We start from the raw sequence: 22,705 nt of genomic DNA on the forward strand, positions 1-22,705 counted from the left end.
GATGACATTGTTGACAAAATGGCAGCGGGAGTTTGGAAAAAAATGGATTTTATTTTGTATTGAAGCAGAATAGACGCTACTGAGTTAGTAATGTGCATATTTTTGCATAGAATTTCAGGTAGATCATCAACAAAGTTCTTTATAGAAATGGAGATATAGTATAGCAGTAGGTTCTATGCAACAAAACCTACATTTATCTCTAACATTTACCCAATCGCATTACTCAGCGGGACCCTACAGTAGGCTAGCCTAAAATATTTATTTTGTAAATAGGCCTTCTTACCTAGTTTTCATTAAAATACATTAAAATAGGCTATTTAATTTAACAGATTTGAATGCATTTACCTGTATATCCAACTGCTTAAAACAAAAGTCAGAATTTGTATATTGTGATAAATAAGCTACAATATTCATATCTCATGCATGAATATAACATCCAAATACTTCTTCTTCTTCTTCTTTGGTGTATCACCATTCGTCAATATTGACGATTTTAGGTGAGGTGATCGGCTCAGTGGCGTGGGGGAAGGGGTTATATACAGTGCATTTTTTTTCTCTTCTGGTGCTGGAATAGATAAAAGTAGGTAGGTTAAAAAAATGATAAAAAAGAGGTGTTTATTTGTGAGTGGAGGCTTCAAGGGCTACGTTGTTTATGTTTGCCTTGAAGCCCTCCAGTGTAGTGTTTTGTACTGTTGCCACAGGGAGGAGATTCCAGTGTGTGATGGTGTGTGGGAAAAAGGAATACTTAAATGTATCCTTTGTGGCTGCGATGTGTCTGTATGCATAGGGATGTGTGTGTCTAGTGCGGGTGTCTACAGGTGTTAGGTATTGTTCTGGGTTGATGGCAACGAGATGGTGTGTGATTTTATATAAGAGGATGAGTCGTGATTGTAGACGGCATGTTTGTAGTGTTGGCCATTGGAGTGTGTATAACATGTCTGAGACTGAAGAAGTGTTATGATATCTGTTGTGTACATATCTTGCTGCTCTGCGTTGAGTTTTTTTCTATTTGTTGTATTTGGCCAGTATTGTGTGGGTCCCAGATAGAGGAGCAGTACTCTAGTTTGGGTCTAACAAGTGCATTATATGCGTGTTCTTTTATGTGTGGCGAATTGATTGTGAGGCTTCGTTTTAGGAAACCTAGTGTTCTGTTTGCATTTGCGGTGATGTTGTTAATGTGTTTGTCCCATTGGAGGTTGTTTTGTAGTGTGAGGCCTAAGTATTTACTGTGTTTGATGTGTTCAAGTGAGTGGTTATGGAGAGTGTAGTTTTGGTGGATTTTGTTGCGTTTGGTGGTAGTGGAGATGACGTTGCACTTGTCGGGGTGAAATTGCATTAGCCAGTCGTGTTCCCATTGTCCTGCATTGTCAAGGTCGTGTAATATAGTATTTACATACAGTATGTATAAGATGTTTCAAAAAGAAGTTTTAGTTGTTTATTTCTTATAATCAGTTAAAAGTTGTTTTTAATGCAAATTGATAAAGCATTATCCCAGTGTGTTTTGTTTTCGACGGTCATAAGTTTTGGACGATCAAATACGTATGGTCAAACGTGACGTCATAGACTAGTTCATGTTTTGATGCCAGTGCGCTTTAGCGTAACTGTCGTGATTTTTTTTGGATTCTTTTATAATTCTTTTGATAACCCCTTTTTAAGACCCATAAAATTACTGAAATAGACCCCCAATCACACACAAAGATATCGTCTGCTTTGTTGACATCGCATGCCATAAATATCACATGACGGAAGTGGGCGGAGACTGTCGGGAAGAAAAGCATATAAAAACCCACAGACGTCGGATTATAAGCTGCGATCATAATATATGATCATGAGGAATTATATAGGATACCTACTGTATATTGCTGTTAAGGAAACGAGAAAAGCAGCAGAGAACAATAATTTATTTTAGCTGGTATCAAAACATGCCTATTTTAAAACTTGTTCCTATATGTTTGAAAATGATTTAAGAGTTATTTTTGCGTGTGTATAATCGTTTCAACTTATATAAAGACGTGATGTCTTTTTACGACACTTATGGGCCATCATAACCAATATTGGCACATTTATGTGACCGTCGAATTCTGATGACGTATTAGGCATAAACAATAAAACAATTTAATTTCTATGTTGTGATATAATAATATATTGAAAGGGTATATTTAGGTCTGATCATTTTGCCTATAAAAAAACAACCAATATAAATATATTTTTTTTATATTTTACTGCAAATTATAATTATGCATGATTATTGGTTTAGTTTAAACATATTTATTTTATTTACCTTCCAAGAGCAAGAGGATGGGCACAACGTTTTACAACATTCCCCTGATTATTCATTGCATGTTCGAGTGCACTGTAGAGCATAATGTTGATAAAGTTAGTTATTTTTACTTTCACCTCTAATATCCTTAATTTCAATTGTAGAATTGCCATGGCACAATCTAGTATGCTAGAGTTGCTTGCCCTGACAGATGCAGCAGTCAAGGGTCTGGACAAATCAACAAGGTCTTCCTCTGCTAGCAGTCATTCTTCAAGGGCATCAATAAGGAAATCTCAATATCATGACTACCCAAGTCATGACAGCGGTATTTGTAAAACCAATACTGTAACAGACAAAACTGGTGGCCATATCATTCACGACTCGGATGAAAGCACTACAGCCAGTGATGTTTTGATAACATCTACCACTGTTGATCCTGCTGACCAAAGAAGTTTTCTGTTACAAGATAGGGAAAATTTAAGTAATGTTTCAAAGTGCTCCAAAATCTCTATTGGATCAGAAAATTTTAATACTTCTGGTGCACAAAAGGTGAAAATTTCAACGAAAAGACTAAGAGAGATAAAGTCCCCATTTGATGTAAGTACAAGGAGCAGAGAAATTAAGGAAAATGTGAAAGATAGTGTTTCAGCTGTTAAAAAAGCTGGTAAGTCTACTGAAGTTCTAGACAGTGCTCATACATCAAATATAAATAGTGATGACAAGAATTTAAGTAAAAATGCTATTACAAAACCAGTGGTTTCAAAAACTAGCAAAGTACAATCTGCACCCAGAGGTCTTAGCGAGGTTTCAAAAAAGGATGACAAGGAAACTGATCACTTCTTTTCACCTATGCAGACCCAAAGATCTGAAACTTTTGATGAGTTTTCTCCCAGAGATGATGGCAAGGAGTTAATAGAAAGGAAAAGAACTGGTAGTGCATACACTACTCCATCAAACACTCCAGACTCCTACAGAGTGAGTAAACAGAAGGCAGCAGAGGTGTTTGTGGAGAGGCATACACCAAAGAAGATGACACAGCCTGACAGGAAAAGATATTTTGAGGAATCTCAGAGTGATCATGGAAAAGATCCAACATTAGATCTTAGTGGAAGTGTTGATCTTTTGCCTGAAAAAGAAGGTATGTACCTGTTTCCTGTTAGGTAAGAATTATCTTATTGTTCAAAATTTAAAGATGAAAGCATATTTATGATGAGATGCTCTCAATCAGGAGACATCTCAATGAACATATCACATTCATTCTACAGAAAGTGTAGAAATAAATATTGACAGAATATGAAGTTTTAAAATCATACATTTGATCTTTTCACACAATTATGCTCGGATTTTCTATCATCCATTTTTGTATGCATATTAAGTTAACCAAGGAAGTTGTAAAATTTTGCTAATGGTTTGGTCATAAAGGCATATACTTATCGACTTTATATTTTTTTAGGTTAGTGTTACCATTTTTGAAATCGATTCTAATAGATATTACTGTACCAGGGTTGTTTTTATTTTGCAGTTACCTCCCCTTGTATGGATATGAGTGGGGGCAGCAGAGAGAGTAGTCAGCCTGAGATTTTTACAGTTCCAGAGAGGATTGTCACTGTATCTGCACGTACATCACTTTCCACTGACGCCTCCCTCAATGACACGGGGCCAGGGGAGGAGAATGAAAAGAGGATCCCACCAATGTTATCTGCCAGATACCAATTAGGGTCAAAGGTAGGGTGTAACCACAGGTGTTCGTTTCTAATGTATAAGCATAATACTGGGTCAAGGTCTATAACTCGGCTGGCCATATAACACTACCCAATTTCAGAAAAATTATAATTATTAACCAACCGTATAGAATATGACAATAGGAATACTCTCAATCGACAGCCAGATAATTTATCTTTAATTTGGTATATGATACAATATATATCATGCCGTATAAATGTCACTAGGTATCCAGAAACATCGGAAAACAGCCAGATTTTAACTGATCGAACACTGGTGTCCTCCGATAAACACGCCAGGGCTCTAACGGGTAGCTCAAAAACCACTGCATGTCAACACTTCAGCGTCATAAGAATGAAAGTTTGGAAGAAAACAAACTTACCGGTTAGTAAGTTCATGTCTTAATACCATCTATTTGCCTAAAGTAGCCCTTTCGAAAATTAATTGACCAATCAACGCCAATAAAAACAAATGTACTACACACATATCAACATGGCGGCTAGAGACACACATTTTTTTCAATCGGAAATTTCAAAGGGCTGTATTGAGCAAATGGATGGTATTTAGATAAACACTAACATACCGGTAAGTTTGTTTTTTCACCAAACTTTAATTCCTATGAAGCTGAAGTGTTGACATGCAGTGGTTTTTGAGCTACCCATTAGAGCCTTGGCGTGTTTATCGTAGAACACCACAGTGTCCGACCAGTTGAAATCTGGCTGTTTTCCTATGTTTCTGGATACCTAGTGACATTTATACGGCATGGTATCTTTTGTATCATATACCAAATTAAAGATAAATTATCTGGCTGTCAATTGAGAGTATTCCTATTGTCATATCCTATACGGTTGGTTAATAATCATACTTTTTCTGAAATTGGGTAGTGTTATATGGCCAGCCAAGTTATAGAGCTTGACCCAGTATTATACTTATATTAGAAATGAACGCCTGTGGTGTAACAGTATTTTGTGATACATATTATATCAGCAGCAGTTGTTTTGTCTGATACAACAGTTCTACAGCCATGTGATATCTTGTTTCATTCTTTCAACACTTAAATTAAAGATGCTCCACCGCCGACAGAGCATAAATGATATTCATCACTTGAACAATAATTAGTGTTTAATGGTGTATATATATGTATAATTAACACAAAAAATCATATGCAATAATTTATTTTGCCTTTGGTGCATGCGCATTCAGTACTTCATTCCATATAGGATATAGTGCCACAGATTTTTTTTGGGATGCAATTAATTATATTTTGCAATTTTAACATGAAATAAAATTAGAAGCTCAAACTTTCCTATAGTGGTAATGGTGTAAAGTAAGTAACTTTTGTAACTAAAGAAAAATACTAAATCCTCTGCTCCTGTTTTTGATAGTGACAAAATACCATTTGTCAGAGGTGGAGCATCTTTAAAGATTCATTTTCCAATATTACAAAAATTCAATAACAGGGTCATGAAAATTATAATTACAATTCTCATACTGACTAAAATTTGGAAGGTGAAGGATTCAAAGTTTTTATTGCTTCTTAAAATCAAAATAAAGTTTTGTAGTTTTCATGTAGTTACTGTAAACATTCATAATTGTATTGCACGTCTATTACAATATGGAACAATATTGTATCTCAGCTTTCATTGCATTACACAAGCCTAGTAAAAGGGCATTATTTTAGACCCATGAAATCAGAAGTGTGAATGTTATAAGTTAGGAAATTGCTACTGCTGTAAAGCTCCATCAAAAAGGTGAGGTAATTTGTCACAATGAACACTTTTGCCAGTTGTCACATAGGTCTATCCAAATTATTGATTGAATCAAATGCTATAATGAGTCGTTTGTGTACACGTATATGTAGCATTAAACACATGCAGGTAGATCAACAATCACAATCTAGAGAAGTTTCTGAGTGGGGATAAACCCGTCATATTTCAGGTTCAAGATTCCAAGTAAACTTCAAATAGAAATAGCAGAAAGAGGATTTATTTTTCATTTTAATAATTAGGCTAGTGACCAGGCTATGTTTGACGCTGTCAGCTAATTACAAATATGTATACAAGCAAACAATCACAGTGTTTGTTTCACACAATATTTCAGACACATGATGGCTGACAAAAAATGACCTTGTAGCTAATCCTTTTTCAGTTGTCAGAGTGAAACAGCAGTACAAATATCAGTTCACATTTCTAGTTTCACGAATGTAAATGTTTTGAGTGTTTTTATCTTTATTTTATGATGAATCATAGAAACTAGAAAATATCAGTCACATTTATATGAATGTGATCTCATACTGGGTAAAATTTATCTTGGTAACAGGTAATGCAGATAAGTTCAGCCCATGAAATGTTGTCATTCTTTTTCAGATGAATGGTGGAGTTTTACAACAAGGGGCTCCAGTGGAGGGTTCCAGTGGGTTAGATAAAAGGAAAGAGTCACCTGAAGTTAAAATCTCCAATTTCAAAATGTCAGAGAAACAGAAACTTATAAGACAGACATTTGCTAAGAGGTAAGAGAGTGAGAACTGGCTATCCAATGTAAAGCTATGCAAAAAGCTAATAAAAAATCATTAAGGCTACCAAATACTCCAAATGTCTTTGTATAGCTTTGTACTGCAAAAGGTTCATACACTCTGTGAAACAGTTGCTTTAAAATAGACACACAATAGCAAGTTGATATGAGATTGAATATATGTTTCATAAAACCTTTGCATCAATTTTGATAGATATGAACATGCAGGACCTGTGAAGAGGGTTGTCCAACCAAAAATAGTTGGTGCAGACAGAAAAGCATCAGAGGTCAAAGGGGAAGGGCCAAAGGTGACTGGCCAGACAAGTGAGGCCATTGCTGTTGCCGTGGCAGCTAGTGCAGCTGTAGCTGCTACACAACCTTTTCTGAAAGTAAGAATATTCAAGGATCTGTCCGTATCAATCCTAAACTTTCTTGGTCCACTTGTAATATTGATATCATAATCAATTTTAAAGCATATCTGTAAAAATGACAGATGGAAATCATGTGCTATTTATTCAATATTTTAAATCAGTTCATACAGAAATATAAAACTGTTAAAGAAAATAATTAGATAAACATTATCATTGAATCTCTAAAGTAACATTTGTTCTATATTTCATGACAGATAAACAGAGCAAAAATATTGTTTTTATAACAAATTTCCTGTAATATGTGTGTTGTTTTTTCTTTAGGCTCAACAGGACTTAGAATCTAAGATGACAGAGATTTTAGAAAAAATGGCTGTGATTCAAAACAATGGCTCGGCCAAACAGATGGTGTCAGAGACTGAGACTGCAGTGCAGGAATCACAGAGAGTTATGGCCCTTGAGAAACAGTTAACACAGCTTACAGACCAGAGGATAGAACACCTAGAACGCCTACAGGAACACCAACTTCAGATGCAGGTAGGTGTTATCACCATTGCGATAGACTGATTCAGAAAATAATAAAGTTCACAGCTTGACAAAATGCATTAGTTGTAGTTGAATGTATACTCAGAAGTTATATGTGCTGTAACTGGGCAAGAATTTTCACATGTTATTTTTTCTTCAGCTATTTTTTAAAAATCAGTTTAAAAGATTGATCTGTGAAAATCATTCAAATGGTCAGACATATATATATGATATAAATGTTAGTTGTAACACATATGATATAAATGTATGTTGTTGTAACACCGACGAAATGCACTGTAAAATTCTTGCATTTACTGTACTTATGACACTGTATAAATGTAAAATGAAATTGTAGACCACAGTTTGGCTGCATGGTCTCACCCTCACCCTATGTACTGATTTCACTGCACTGTAGATGTAAATATAATGAATTTTGACAGTCCTGCTAAAAATCATTTTAAGCTCTTATTTGTACTTGTAAAATTACATTTTAAGCTCTTATTTGTACTTGTAAAATTACAACATATGCATTGAAAGTATTGTAATTCTCAAAAAGTATGTACCTTTTGGTTGTAAATAACATATTAGAAGCTTTTCTCTTCTTGATTTGTAAGTATGGAAAATATGGCACATATAACTTTAATACATCTTTTATTGATGAATGCTTTCACATCCAAATGAAAACGAAGAGAAATTTTAATTCTTATGAATCACAGTTAGCCTGTGTAAATGATGATATTGTGGTGAGATAGCACTAAGGATACCCTTCATTAGGATTATCTGGTAGGTAGGTCACTGTACCTAAACTAGGTTCTGTGTATAAGGAGAGACAAAATGACCAAGTGTATTGATTTTACTCTGTCAGGCCAAACTGATATCACTGACCAGAGAAACTTCCAAGCCCAGATCAGCTGGTGGTTCCCCTCAGCGTACACCGCCCAAACAGAGGAAATTTCCCTCACCTGGATCGGACCTACCCAGGAGAGCATTCAGTAAGACAACAGTGAACAGGACTTCTGTATCCCCTAAGGGGTCATCTTTAGACACCCCAGCCCCTCGGTCCAGAGCACCCCGCCCTGTAGCTTATGATCCCTCAGTCATGGCAGATACACAGTCTCAGCAGTGTAAGTATTGTCAAGAAATAGGAAGCTTTGTTGTTCTCAAACAGCTCTTGTGATATTAAAGTGTACCAATGCGGTTTTCTTCATTTAGGTCAGATTCATTTTTAGAATGCACTTTCACACTTTTTACCTTTAATGATATGAATACATGTACTAGTTTAGACAGTTATCACAGTTGCCTCCCTTGGACTAATGTTCTTTTGTTGAGATGCTCCACTACTGACAAATAGTATTTTTTTCTCAATAAAAACAGGAGAAACATTGAAAAGTTTGAGCTGATTATGTATTTATATATTGGTGTAATTCACACAAAAAATAATATAAAATAATTTATTTTGCCTTTGGTTCATGTGCAATCAGTACTTTATTCCATATATAGGACATAGTGCCATGGAATTTTTTCAGGACGCAATTAATTATTTATGATATTTTTAATTAGAAGTAAAATTAGAAGCTCAAACTTTTCAATGGTGGTAATGGTGTAAAGTATGTAACTTTTGTAATTGAAGAAAAATACTTACTCCTGGGTTTTTTTTTGAGAAAAATACCATGTCAGCGGCGGAGCATATTTAATATTTGATGTATGATGTAAATGGGAATTGCAGCTTTATTTATTATATTATATAATATTATATATTTATTATATTATATAATATTAAGATTTACTCTTTTTTCACCTGATTATTGTGCTACATGAAGGGCAGCTTATTTTATTTTTATGCTGCCTGTTAAAGATATATTTGTTAATTATGTGGCTACATGTAATATAACTTACTATATTTTGTTTTTGCCAGCGAAAGGTATACTTGAGGAGATTTTGGACTCTGCTGGCTCTCCAACACGTTCTGGACAAGAAATCACTATCCACCAGCCTGTCTACACAAGGTAAGTATGTACAGAATGGAGCAGGACATATTTTGTAAATCTGCCTGTTAAATGTGTATACATGTAGATTCTGCTGATCTCTGTCACGAGACAAGGAAGTACAACTCATCACATACCTGACCTGCTTGATGTATTTTTAAGCATTGAACTTTATTCTGTTACTTGTTATGGTCCTATAACACAAAACAGGGCTGGAGACTAATTTAATAATGTGTGTTGGTGAATTATGACTATTTATCTGCAGTCCTGTTCCAGGTTTTATGGCCATAGTTGGGAATACAAGGATGTTTATTGCTTATTCATGTATTCATGTTTTGGGTTTTTTTGTTTTTTTTTAAGTATTTTGATTTTCAGATATTCCATTTAAAAGACATTTAGATTTGATTGTACACAGGTTTTATTCAGCAACATAATATAGAACATATATCACAATGATTTAACAACAAGAATAAATCTAGGCTGATTATCTTATGCACTTAAAATATTGTAACATGACCATTTGTCAAACATCATAATATGTGTAATGCTTTTATGATATCTTTAATTATAATATTATTCCATCACAGGGTTTGTATTTGCATTGTCCCCATATCATTATTTAAGTAAGGAAAATGAAAAGAATCTCACTTTTTTCTGAAAGTCCATACGGATTATACAGAGGGAGCTTATTTTTAGGTCATGTCATAAATTAGGTCAGGATGAACTATTGTCATCATGTTTCGTCCGTAGTGTGCCGTCCGCTGTACATCTTCCTCTTACGTAAAACCATTTCTTTCAAAGCCTACTCCTGGTTTACTCCAGTGCAGATCACAACCAAATTTACTTTGGAGAATCATTGAGATGGAAATTTTGCAGAAATTTTGTTTTAAAATCCTACTCCTCCTTAACTTTTAAATGGATTACACCCAAATTTGGGGTGAAACACCATTCAGGGAGGGCAGTCATATTTTACATCAATAACCAGTATCCAACCCCCAGGGGCAGAGGGATGGGGCCCCAAACACGAAACATTGTTAAAATTTTGTTTAAAAACCCTACTTCTTCTTAATCATAACTCTTGATTTGATTACACTGAGATTTGGAATGAAATGTCATTGGGGACAGTCATATTTTATATTTATGAGCCTGGTCCGATCCTCAGGGGTAAAGATGCAGGGCCTCAAATAGGTCACATAACACACTGCTAAAACTTTGCTTAAAAATCCTACTCCTTCTGATCTTGTAATGGGTTACACCAAGATTTGGTGTGAAACATCATTACAGTCTGGTCTGACATCTCCCAGAGACAGAGGTACAAGGCCCAAAATATGGAACATTGCTCAAATTTTGTTTACAAATCCTACTCCTTAATCCTTTAGTGAATAACAACCAAATTTGGTGTGGCTGGTTGGTCCCTGGAGACCGAGGGTCAGGATCGGAATTGTGACGTAGGAAATGATCACAAAGATCAGGTTGTGTGATATATGAACAAATTAATATTATCATTGTTAACTTACACATACTTGCTGGGAATGGCCATCAAATCCCATTCGGAGAGAAATTACGAAAATTACGCAAGATAATGTGTCGATTACTGTCAGAACAAATCTGTTCAAAGATGGCAGCTTAATCTTCCTGTTATTCAGCTTAATCTGTAAGCTTTAAAATTTTGTGCAATCCTATGCATCCATTTCGTTACGATGGTAAAAGAGCTTTGCAACACAGCTATTCAAAAGTGATGCCATGTTGTTCATTATACCTCATAACCATTGTGTTCAGATTAATCTAACAAAATCTAAATTTCAACCAATGAGATGCCTCCATTGGGTAACCATGATAGCACAGCTTTTCAAACCTGATTCCATGTTGATAAGCATACCTCAAAACCCCCATGTACCAATTATCAGCTTATTCTGACAACATCTAAATTTCTGACCAATCAGAGACCTTTATTTCGTTACCATGGCAACTGAGCTTTTCGAAAATGCTGCCATGTTATTCGGTGTGCCAAATAATCACTACTCACTAATTTTCATCGAAATCCAACTCCAAAATCTCAAAACCGGAAATGGGCTCTGGGATCAGTACAACACTACTGACTGGTATACATAAGGGTGATCAGTAAAACACTACTGACTGGTATACATAAGGATGATCAGTAAAACACTTCTGACTGGTATACATAAGGGTGATCAGTAAAACACTACTGACTGGTATACATAAGGATGATCAGTAAAACACTTCTGACTGGTATACATGGTGACATAACACTAAGGTACATAAGGTGATCAGTAAACACTACTGACTGGTATACATAAGGGTGATCAGTAAACACTACTGACTGGTATACATAAGGGTGATCAGTAAAACACTACTGACTGGTATACATAAGGGTGATCAGTAAAACACTACTGACTGGTATACATAAGGTGATCAGTAAACACTACTGACTGGTATACATAAGGGTGATCAGTAAACACTTCTGACTGGTATACATAAGGGTGATCAGTAAACACTAATGACTGGTATACATAAGGGTGATCAGTAAAACACTCTGACTGGTATACATAAGGGTGATCAGTAAAACACTACTGACTGGTATACATAAGGGTGATCAGTAAAACACTACTGACTGGTATACATAAGGGTGATCAGTAAACACTACTGACTGGTATACATAAGGGTGATCAGTAAACACTACTGACTGGTATACATAAGGGTGATCAGTAAAACACTACTGACTGGTATACATAAGGGTGATCAGTAAAACACTACTGACTGGTATACATAAGGGTGATCAGTAAAACACTACTGACTGGTATACATAAGGGTGATCAGTAAACACTACTGACTGGTATACATAAGGGTGATCAGTAAACACTACTGACTGGTATACATAAGGGTGATCAGTAAACACACTACTGACTGGTATACATAAGGGTGATCAGTAAACACTACTGACTGGTATACATAAGGGTGATCAGTAAAACACTACTGACTGGTATACATAAGGGTGATCAGTAAAACACTACTGACTGGTATACATAAGGGTGATCAGTAAAACACTACTGACTGGTATACATAAGGGTGATCAGTAAAACACTACTGACTGGTATACATAAGGGTGATCAGTAAACACTACTGACTGGTATACATAAGGGTGATCAGTAAAACACTACTGACTGGTATACATAAGGGTGATCAGTAAAACACTACTGACTGGTATACATAAGGGTGATCAGTAAACACTACTGACTGGTATATACACTTAAGGGTGATCAGTAAACACTACTGACTGGTATACATAAGGGTGATCAGTAAAACACTTCTGACTGGTATACATAAGGGTGATCAGTAAAACACTACTGACTGGTATACATAAGGGTGATCAGTAAAACACTACTGACTGGTATACATAAGGGTGATCAGTAAAACACTACTGACTGGTATACATAAGGGTGATCAGTAAAACACTACTGACTGGTATACATAAGGGTGATCAGTAAAACACTACTGACTGGTATACATAAGGGTGATCAGTAAACACTACTGACTGGTATACATAAGGGTGATCAGTAAACACTCTGACTGGTATACATAAGGGTGATCAGTAAAACACTACTGACTGGTATACATAAGGGTGATCAGTAAAACACTACTGACTGGTATACATAAGGGTGATCAGTAAAACACTACTGACTGGTATACATAAGTGTGATCAGTAAACACTTCTGACTGGTATACATAAGGGTGATCAGTAAAACACTTACTGACTGGTATACATAAGGGTGATCAGTAAAACACTACTGACTGGTATACATAAGGGTGATCAGTAAAACACTTCTGACTGGTATACATAAGGGTGATCAGTAAACACTACTGACTGGTATACATAAGGGTGATCAGTAAAACACTACTGACTGGTATACATAAGGGTGATCAGTAAAACACTACTGACTGGTATACATAAGGGTGATCAGTAAACACTACTGACTGGTATACATAAGGGTGATCAGTAAAACACTACTGACTGGTATACATAAGGGTGATCAGTATAAAACACTACTGACTGGTATACATAAGGGTGATCAGTAAAACACTACTGACTGGTATACATAAGGGTGATCAGTAAAACACTACTGACTGGTATACATAAGGGTGATCAGTAAAACACTACTGACTGGTATACATAAGGGTGATCAGTAAAACACTACTGACTGGTATACATAAGGGTGATCAGTAAAACACTACTGACTGGTATACATAAGGGTGATCAGTAAAACACTACTGACTGGTATACATAAGGGTGATCAGTAAAACACTACTGACTGGTATACATAAGGGTGATCAGTAAAACACTACTGACTGGTATACATAAGGGTGATCAGTAAACACTACTGACTGGTATACATAAGGGTGATCAGTAAAACACTACTGACTGGTATACATAAGGGTGATCAGTAAACACTACTGACTGGTATACATAAGGGTGATCAGTAAAACACTACTGACTGGTATACATAAGGGTGATCAGTAAACACTACTGACTGGTATACATAAGGGTGATCAGTAAAACACTACTGACTGGTATACATAAGGGTGATCAGTAAACACTACTGACTGGTATACATAAGGGTGATCAGTAAAACACTACTGACTGGTATACATAAGGGTGATCAGTAAACACTACTGACTGGTATACATAAGGGTGATCAGTAAAACACTACTGACTGGTATACATAAGGGTGATCAGTAAAACACTACTGACTGGTATACATAAGGGTGATCAGTAAAACACTACTGACTGGTATACATAAGGGTGATCAGTAAAACACTACTGACTGGTATACATAAGGGTGATCAGTAAAACACTACTGACTGGTATACATAAGGGTGATCAGTAAAACACTACTGACTGGTATACATAAGGGTGATCAGTAAAACACTACTGACTGGTATACATAAGGGTGATCAGTAAAACACTACTGACTGGTATACATAAGGGTGATCAGTAAAACACTACTGACTGGTATACATAAGGGTGATCAGTAAAACACTACTGACTGGTATACATAAGGGTGATCAGTAAAACACTACTGACTGGTATACATAAGGGTGATCAGTAAACACTACTGACTGGTATACATAAGGGTGATCAGTAAAACTACTGACTGTATACACTGGTCAGTAAACATAACTGGTATACATAAGGTGATCAGTAAAACACTACTGACTGGTATACATAAGGGTGATCAGTAAACACTACTGACTGGTATACATAAGGGTGATCAGTAAAAACACTACTGACTGGTATACATAAGGGTGATCAGTAAAACACTACTGACTGGTATACATAAGGGTGATCAGTAAACACTACTGACTGGTATACATAAGGGTGATCAGTAAAACACTACTGACTGGTATACATAAGGGTGATCAGTAAACACTACTGACTGGTATACATAAGGGTGATCAGTAAACACTACTGACTGGTATACATAAGGGTGATCAGTAAACACTACTGACTGGTATACATAAGGGTGATCAGTAAACACTACTGACTGGTATACATAAGGGTGATCAGTAAACACTACTGACTGGTATACATAAGGGTGATCAGTAAACACTACTGACTGGTATACATAAGGGTGATCAGTAAACACTACTGACTGGTATACATAAGGGTGATCAGTAAATACTACTGACTGGTATACATAAGGGTGATCAGTAAACACTACTGACTGGTATACATAAGGGTGATCAGTAAACACTACTGGACTGGTATACATAAGGGTGATCAGTAAATACTACTGACTGGTATACATAAGGGTATCAGTAAAACACTACTGACTGGTATACATAAGGGTGATCAGTAAACACTACTGACTGGTATACATAAGTGTGATCAGTAAAACACTTCTGACTGGTATACATAAGGGTAACCAGTAAAACACTACTGACTGGTATACATAAGGGTGATCAGTAAACACTACTGACTGGTATACATAAGGGTGATCAGTAAATACTACTGACTGGTATACATAGAGATTGAACAGTGTTTTGATTGCGTTAAAGGTGGTATGAACGCAATGGGATACAGACATATTCAATGTAGCGCGTTAGCGCTACATGTAGAATATGTCTGTATCCCATTGCGTTCATACCACCTTTAACGCAATCAAAACACTGTTCAATCTATATATTTACATAAATAAATTTACTTTTACGTAAAATTTAAAACGGTGATGATGGTTGCTAAGTTGGGTAACTACGGTAGTCAGGATGACCGAAGATATAGTTCCGACTGTTGAATGTTATAGCTGCAGTTTGGTTTGAAATACAACAATGACACTTTTCAATTATTTTCAACATATATTCTTTTTCTATTGATAATATATCAATAATGTCCATTTCGAATAAAAATTGAGATAACCAAGACGGAACGACTACCGGTATGTATCGTTGTCAGGGTAGGGATGCGGTCCGAAGTGGAGCGAGCCGCCATATTTGATTTTCAACCGAAGAAAGTGACTGTGATTTAGCCTTTTGATGGTATGACCGTTGAGCTGCTGAATGTTTGTCATGTATGTATCGGTCTAAGAACGCGATTTAGACTAAATTTTTCATAGTCATGTCTTTTATTTTATTGTACGGAGGATAGACAAGTGTTTGCGTGTGTGTAGGCCTATTTTGAATGCCAAGACGCCCCCATTTAAGCTGATGATACTGTTTCGGATAGGCTACCTGTAATGTTGTTTTTTTTTCTGGAAACCTGTATATGATCTGTTAACCTATTGTTCGCTTAGACGCTCCCAGAATTGTTCACCGACAATAAGATGTTCTGTATACACATGTACAACTGACGTAACTATGGGATTCCCCGAACATTCCTTAGGAAAGTCCCCGGTTGTAGCCCTGACCAGCGATTCATTTTGTAGTTTATTACCGTTACAATGCTTGAACACATATTTTGTTTTGATGTCAAATACATATCTAATTGGATGTAATAAAAACTCTTTATTGTTATTTTAAAATCCGTCAACTTATGACGCAAAATCTTATCGAAGCGTGAACTAGAAGTAGTCCGAACCTGCACTGATTTTTTATTCATACGTCATTGCATTTACGCTAATTTGAACGCAACTCCCCTCCCGTTGACTATATAGGGACATATGTAAATATATAAGGGTGATCAGTAAACACTACTGACTGGTATACATAAGGGTGATCAGTAAACACTACTGACTGGTATACATAAGGGTGATCAGTAAACACTACTGACTGGTATACATAAGGGTGATCAGTAAAACACTACTCACTGGTATACATAAGGGTGATCAGTAAACACTACTGACTGGTATACATAAGGGTGATCAGTAAATACTACTGACTGGTATACATAAGGGTGATCAGTAAACACTACTGACTGGTATACATAAGGGTGATCAGTAAACACTACTGACTGGTATACATAAGGGTGATCAGTCCCATCAGTACCATATCTATAGAGGACCTGACAGGACAGGTACATGACCGTAATGCTGTTCAGGATGATTGGGGGATAAAACTAGGCTACTTAATGTAGATAACTTACATATTTGACATTGCAGATAAAGATGCAGATAAAGATGTAGTATATATTTAGGATGTCCGTTATTCAGTTTATTTGTTCTTTGATTATCAATGTTAAATAAAGAACACTTGAAGAAACTAGATGTCTTGATCTAGAATATGTCCTACTTTTTGGAATTGTTAGGAGATTCCATAAAAAAAGAATGCTTTGCAAATGAAGACATTTCCTAAAACCACATGACCATATTTAATAGTTTCACCAAATCATGGGTTTTATCTTGCTACATTAATTAGTTAATTGATATATGTATATGTAACACAATTACTTGTGAAGACATATAAGGAAATGTGGTAATGAAACGGGATTTTAGAATCCCTTTGTATATTTCGGTAGAAAGTTTATCTTTAAAAAGTGTCCAGAATGTGTCACATTTCTTGTTATCCCGATCATTAGTTTATCTTGGACACCATGACGTCACTGCTCACCTTGATCGCTGTTTGTGAAGGATAACAATATCTGATAAAAAAATATATAGTTAGGAGTAATGAAAACTGAATGAATGACTTGGGTTTGTTAACAGAAATGCAATCATTTCAGGCTTTAATGTTTGAATGTCATTTATTTCAAAATCTAGTTCGCAAGTTTATTCGCTAAAACATAACATTGTCTTTGAAGACTCAAGCAGAATTTTGATTTCTTGCCGTGTAATGTTAAATTACCGTGTATGGAATACATTTAACTGTTCGTCAAAGCACGCGATGTGCCATGGCGGTGTAACTGTGGCCGCGACATACCTGATAATTAACAATATAGCTCTGGCAAGTTGTGCTCAAATCAAATTACTCTTATTTGCATTGATTTAATCGCCAGTGTCTTTCGTGCATTTCAACCATAAGCCGCGTATGACCTTCTTAGTAAAGGAAAGAAGAAGTATTCTGGTCTTGTATCTTTTGCTGATGAGTTGTATTCACACATTTTCAAAACTTTTGTAACTCCTAAGTAGTGAAAACTGAGTATACAATGGTTTCTGTTAGTGTATTACATGTGTATTTCCTTCTTTATCGTAATGGTGTCCATCGTTATATTTGATTAATTAATTCTCTTTATTTAATTAGATGTGTATGATCTAAAAGATGACAATCATGAACCTCCACCGTGTAGAGCTTGTCATTGTGGAGCTTTGTCATTAATCTACTTCATGTCATCTTGCAAAGCAAATATTGCAACGCCTCCTCAGATTTTCACAAATATTTTTACAAATATTAAAATGTTAACAAGGAAACTATAACAATTCTTAATAGTTATTATTCACGACTTTCACATATAACGAAATTTGCCTTTTAAATAAAAACTTGTAGACAGTGTGAAAGCCAAAATGTAAATATATCCTTATGTAATTGTAAGTAAATAATTCTGATAAATGATCAATTTCCTTGATGCTAAGTTCTATAATTTGATGAATACAAAGGTTAAGAATTTATAAAGCATTTTTCGTTACAACTTTCACTTTATTTTCGTCGGGACTTTTACGTTTACAACAGTCTCCCAAATCACCACACCCATTACTTCCACAGAGGAGATCTATTTGACCACACCGTAGGCTATAGCAGATGAAAACAGACATTTTCTGTCGATTGCAGTTAGTGACCAAAGCTGAATTCGAAATGTGTAATCCGTACACGACCTTAGTTCCTGACATCTGCATAACGGTAATATAACGAGGGATATCAAATAACAGAATACATTATTGGAAAAAGCCTTTTGTACATCATTTTTATTTTGACTTTGTTCTCACACGATTGTGTTTAAAATTGTATCATGACTGTTGTCAGACACAGTGTTTTCCAGCTAGTGACGGTAAATAAATCATTACTATTCATGAATTGAACTATAGAGAAATCTGCTTATTTTATTCCTTGTTGTGTAGTTGTGTGCTTGGAATTCTAATCTGAATATCCTGTCATTAACCTTACTTTTCACCAAGTTTGCATAATTGGAGACGTTAGAAAAACATGTACACAAACTGTGAGTAGAATGCTAATGAAGGGGTTAGACTTCCACTTAGCATATTGATGTAGAGCAAACACCAATACCGTCTATCTCCTGCATTCATTATGAGTCATTTGACACCACGTGACACACTGGTCTGTGATCCTGGACTATCAATCCGACACGCGTATGTGTCCACAACTATGTCGTCCACTTGTTAAAGTACAATATGCTGTTGGTGGTGAGGCCAGAAATAAGTCATCCTGCAACAAGCTGTTGTGGCATCATATTATTGTATTGCGCCAAATCACGATGAACTGCTTTGCAGATTGCAATTGTCTACAACGGTGATGAATAAAATATTGTTTAAAACTTCTAGTAACAAATCTCTAGTTTCTATCAAATTTTCCTCTGATACAAGCATACGTAAGACATATTCCTTGTATAGGATAACGAGATAGTACTTCGATTTCATAAACCATGAACACATTTAGACAATGCAAAGACCATCGCTGTAGTTATTTTGATTAATAAACTACAAACTTACAGTACACGTGTATCTTCAGATGGAGGCGAAATTAATAATACATTTTATATATTTAGTTAAAAGGGAAGTCTATTTGTGACTTCTAACCAACGTGTTAAATTTATTTTAGACTTGAGAAGACATTTGAATACCGGTCATGTTTTTAAGTCACTATTGTTAGTTTCCTTATAGCGATTTATATACCTGTGTTCCAGGTGACCTTGGAAAACTTGTAAATGACGTGAGTCTTACGTGACGGGGGAAACAATGTCATCCATTATCCGCATTTCAAACTTGTCATATATGTAAACTAATTCGTTTAACGTTTTCTGACAACCGGACGCTGTGTATTACATCATAGATCTGGTATTTGCGCTGACAGGTATTTTGGTCATTAGACATATTTAAATGTCAACACTTGCTATACTTACATTGAATACGTGATGTCATATTTTCATAATAGGTGTAATGTATCTAAATCTTGCATATCAATCTCCTTTATATTACCAACAACATTTTACGTCACCATAGTCTTTGTTAAGCTGATAAAAAGCTTTTAGGTCGACTTCTAGTTGAGGTAATTACACAAGTTCAACAACTGTGTATACACATCCATTAGTAACAAAGTTCAAGTAATACCACTCCCATAAACGTTAGTTTAGTGGTCCAAAGAACTTTAGAATGTCAGCTAGTAGGGATTTACTAATTTTGCAATACATTGTGCTTGTCAAATTTTGACATGCCTTGGTACGTCACTTGCTTTATAGTGTGTCGCCTGCAAAACGCAAGAGCGACACTTAGGTATCACCATTTGGCGATGGTGTCGGCGGCGGTGTCGGCATCGGCGTCCGGGAAACGGTTTCCGTGCGAGAACTTAAGTATTTACTGTCCGATTTAACAAAATTTTATTAATTGTTTTATATCAATGAGATTTCGGATGAGTTCAATAATGGTCATTATCCGTCAATATTTGCAAGAGTTACATGACTTTAAAAACGCCTAAACAGATAAATCCATAGTATTGTCCGATTTCAACCAAATTTGGTATATTGTTTTATATCAATGAGATCTTAGATGGGTTCAATACTTCTCAAAATCGTTCAATATTTGCAAGAATTATGGGACATGATATCTTCACCTAATTATTAACAATATTTTCAACTGTAAATAACTATGTTTGTGATGCTGTGCAGGTGACACATCCACTTCCGTGGAATTCTTCTCTGTAATACTGCGCGCTAGAACACCGTGTTGAATATGCCAATGCATGAAGTCAAAATATGGCAATCAATACGTTTAATAAATTACATTTTTGGCGTATGAAGTATGAAATTGAATAAATTTTAGACATACTATTTTTAACCGTTTAACGTCCTTGTAAATGAACACATGGAACAACCAAGTGTTGACATCCGAGACGCGCGACCTCAAAGGTCACAATTATGACGTCATAAATATACGAGACTTCATGCTGTTATATAATGTGTTCTGTTGTTTCAGCTAGTCATTGTACTGTGCAGTGAATATGTAAAAATGTTCACACTGATGTAATGATTTTAAAAAATGAAAAAAAAAACATTTTAAAACCCTTTAGAACCTTAGATTTATATACAAATAGATTGATCCTACAATCAGCAATGCCTTTGTCCGAGTATACCTACCAGATTTTTTTACTGACAGACCGGGAGTATAACTATTTTTTAAGATTCGATTGACATACATCGGAGTGAACATTGAAAGATTTACTGACATCTGTAAGCTTATGGTTGGAATTTCATGAATGGTGTAGGATGGAAAGAATAGATTATGAATATCTTAAAAATAAAGAGTCACCACTTTTTCTTTCTTAACCATCGCAAAAATACAGCATCTGATTTCAGACCCTGACAACATAATTGTTATACAATAACGTTATAATTACACTGATAATAATGTCTGATGATAACAATGAAACGATTCTTCTTTATTGTTTTTGTGCATGAAGGTTTTGCTTTCTATCATCCCTGATATATGGAAAGACAACTTCTATATGAAGGAAACCTGGTGATGTGAACATTGTGTTTACGTATGCGTTCAGTGCATTGTGCATGACAGAAACGTTATTGGTATAAAGTTCCGATGGCTATTCCGATACAGTAGGAATTGGTTGCGTGTCAAAAGCTGTAAGAGTTTTGTTGATCTATGTACACACCACATAAAAGATGGAATATACAATTACGTTATCGGCAAAGGCGAGGTGGACGGTTTCGTGACTGGCTTATCTTCAAGCAATCTTTTATGAACTTCTCTGTTCTCTAAAGCTAGGAAGCTATTCTCACATTTGACATTTCGTGTCGAGTAGCCATCGGAATATTGAAAATTGATTAATAACGCATAATTTTGGACATTACTTAATCAATATGATATCAGTAAAACGTTAGGGATGATTGAGGTTTTTTGGGTGTGTGAGGAAGCCCTTACAGATAGTTCGTTAGGCGTTGTTGCGTGCGAGGATGATTATGAAACGGCTTGTGATTAGACCAACTGTATGGCGACCCCTCCAACGTCTCCTTTCCCCGTTACATTCGCTTTGATGGTCGGAGGCAACACGGCGATGGTGTGCATGTTCGTCTGGGCTCATATGGTATGGGACATTCGTGTGTTCTGGTTTATAACTATTGATCACGTAAACAATTATGTTTATTAGTTCCGGTCCAAGATATTTTATCTAAAATAAAATGTTTCATTTTGTGTTCTATCAACAAGAAAACTACGATTAACTTTGAGCTTGATATCTCAATTCTAATTCTCAAGATGCTATTTTTAATTTCCTATTTTCAATACTGCTTAATTCTTGAAAAGAAAATAATTCATTGATATTCATTATTAGAAGTAAACGTTTGTAGAATGTCTTTATGCTTCTAATTTAGTTACGTTTAAGCAATACTGCGTAGAGATGGTAATTATTAGTAAGCTTTGTTTTTAAACAAGTACGTTCTACTAACACAGCCGTCACGTGAAATTGCTTCCGGTGCTCTACAAGGACTTCAGTATTTAGGTCACCCGAGCATTAGCAAGGAGTCTGAGTGGTTTAACAATTCACCGTTAACTTCATATTATCGGTATTAGTACATAGCATTTCTAGTGATATGTTCACAACATACATAGAGCTATTTTGTCACGACTTGAGCATTGTTGCATAAATCAAATCGGTAACATTTGAGGTAAACATGGTTTATATAAAGATCTCATCACTCGCCTATATAT

The 22,705-nt window shown here is 35.6% G+C and overlaps 1 protein-coding gene across 2 annotated transcripts in view; it reads left to right on the forward strand.

Annotated features, from left to right (window-relative positions):
- LOC138319035 (TALPID3 protein-like) overlaps positions 1 to 22,705 on the forward strand; it is a 73,736-nt gene continuing 51,031 nt past the window's right edge. Inside the window, exons 1-8 of one of the 2 annotated variants that reach the window (XM_069261921.1) lie at positions 1 to 118; positions 2,425 to 3,398; positions 3,783 to 3,985; positions 6,349 to 6,491; positions 6,708 to 6,882; positions 7,186 to 7,398; positions 8,252 to 8,510; positions 9,302 to 9,392. In XM_069261921.1, the coding sequence (XP_069118022.1) occupies positions 2,432 to 3,398; positions 3,783 to 3,985; positions 6,349 to 6,491; positions 6,708 to 6,882; positions 7,186 to 7,398; positions 8,252 to 8,510; positions 9,302 to 9,392 (2,051 nt within the window). In that variant the 5' untranslated portion in view covers positions 1 to 118; positions 2,425 to 2,431. Of the gene's footprint in view, positions 167 to 2,424; positions 3,399 to 3,782; positions 3,986 to 6,348; positions 6,492 to 6,707; positions 6,883 to 7,185; positions 7,399 to 8,251; positions 8,511 to 9,301; positions 9,393 to 22,705 lie in introns of both variants that reach the window. The other variant, XM_069261920.1, reaches the window with a different exon arrangement.

Source organism: Argopecten irradians, chromosome 3 (assembly GCF_041381155.1).
Source record: "Argopecten irradians isolate NY chromosome 3, Ai_NY, whole genome shotgun sequence".
Taxonomy (NCBI): domain Eukaryota; kingdom Metazoa; phylum Mollusca; class Bivalvia; order Pectinida; family Pectinidae; genus Argopecten; species Argopecten irradians.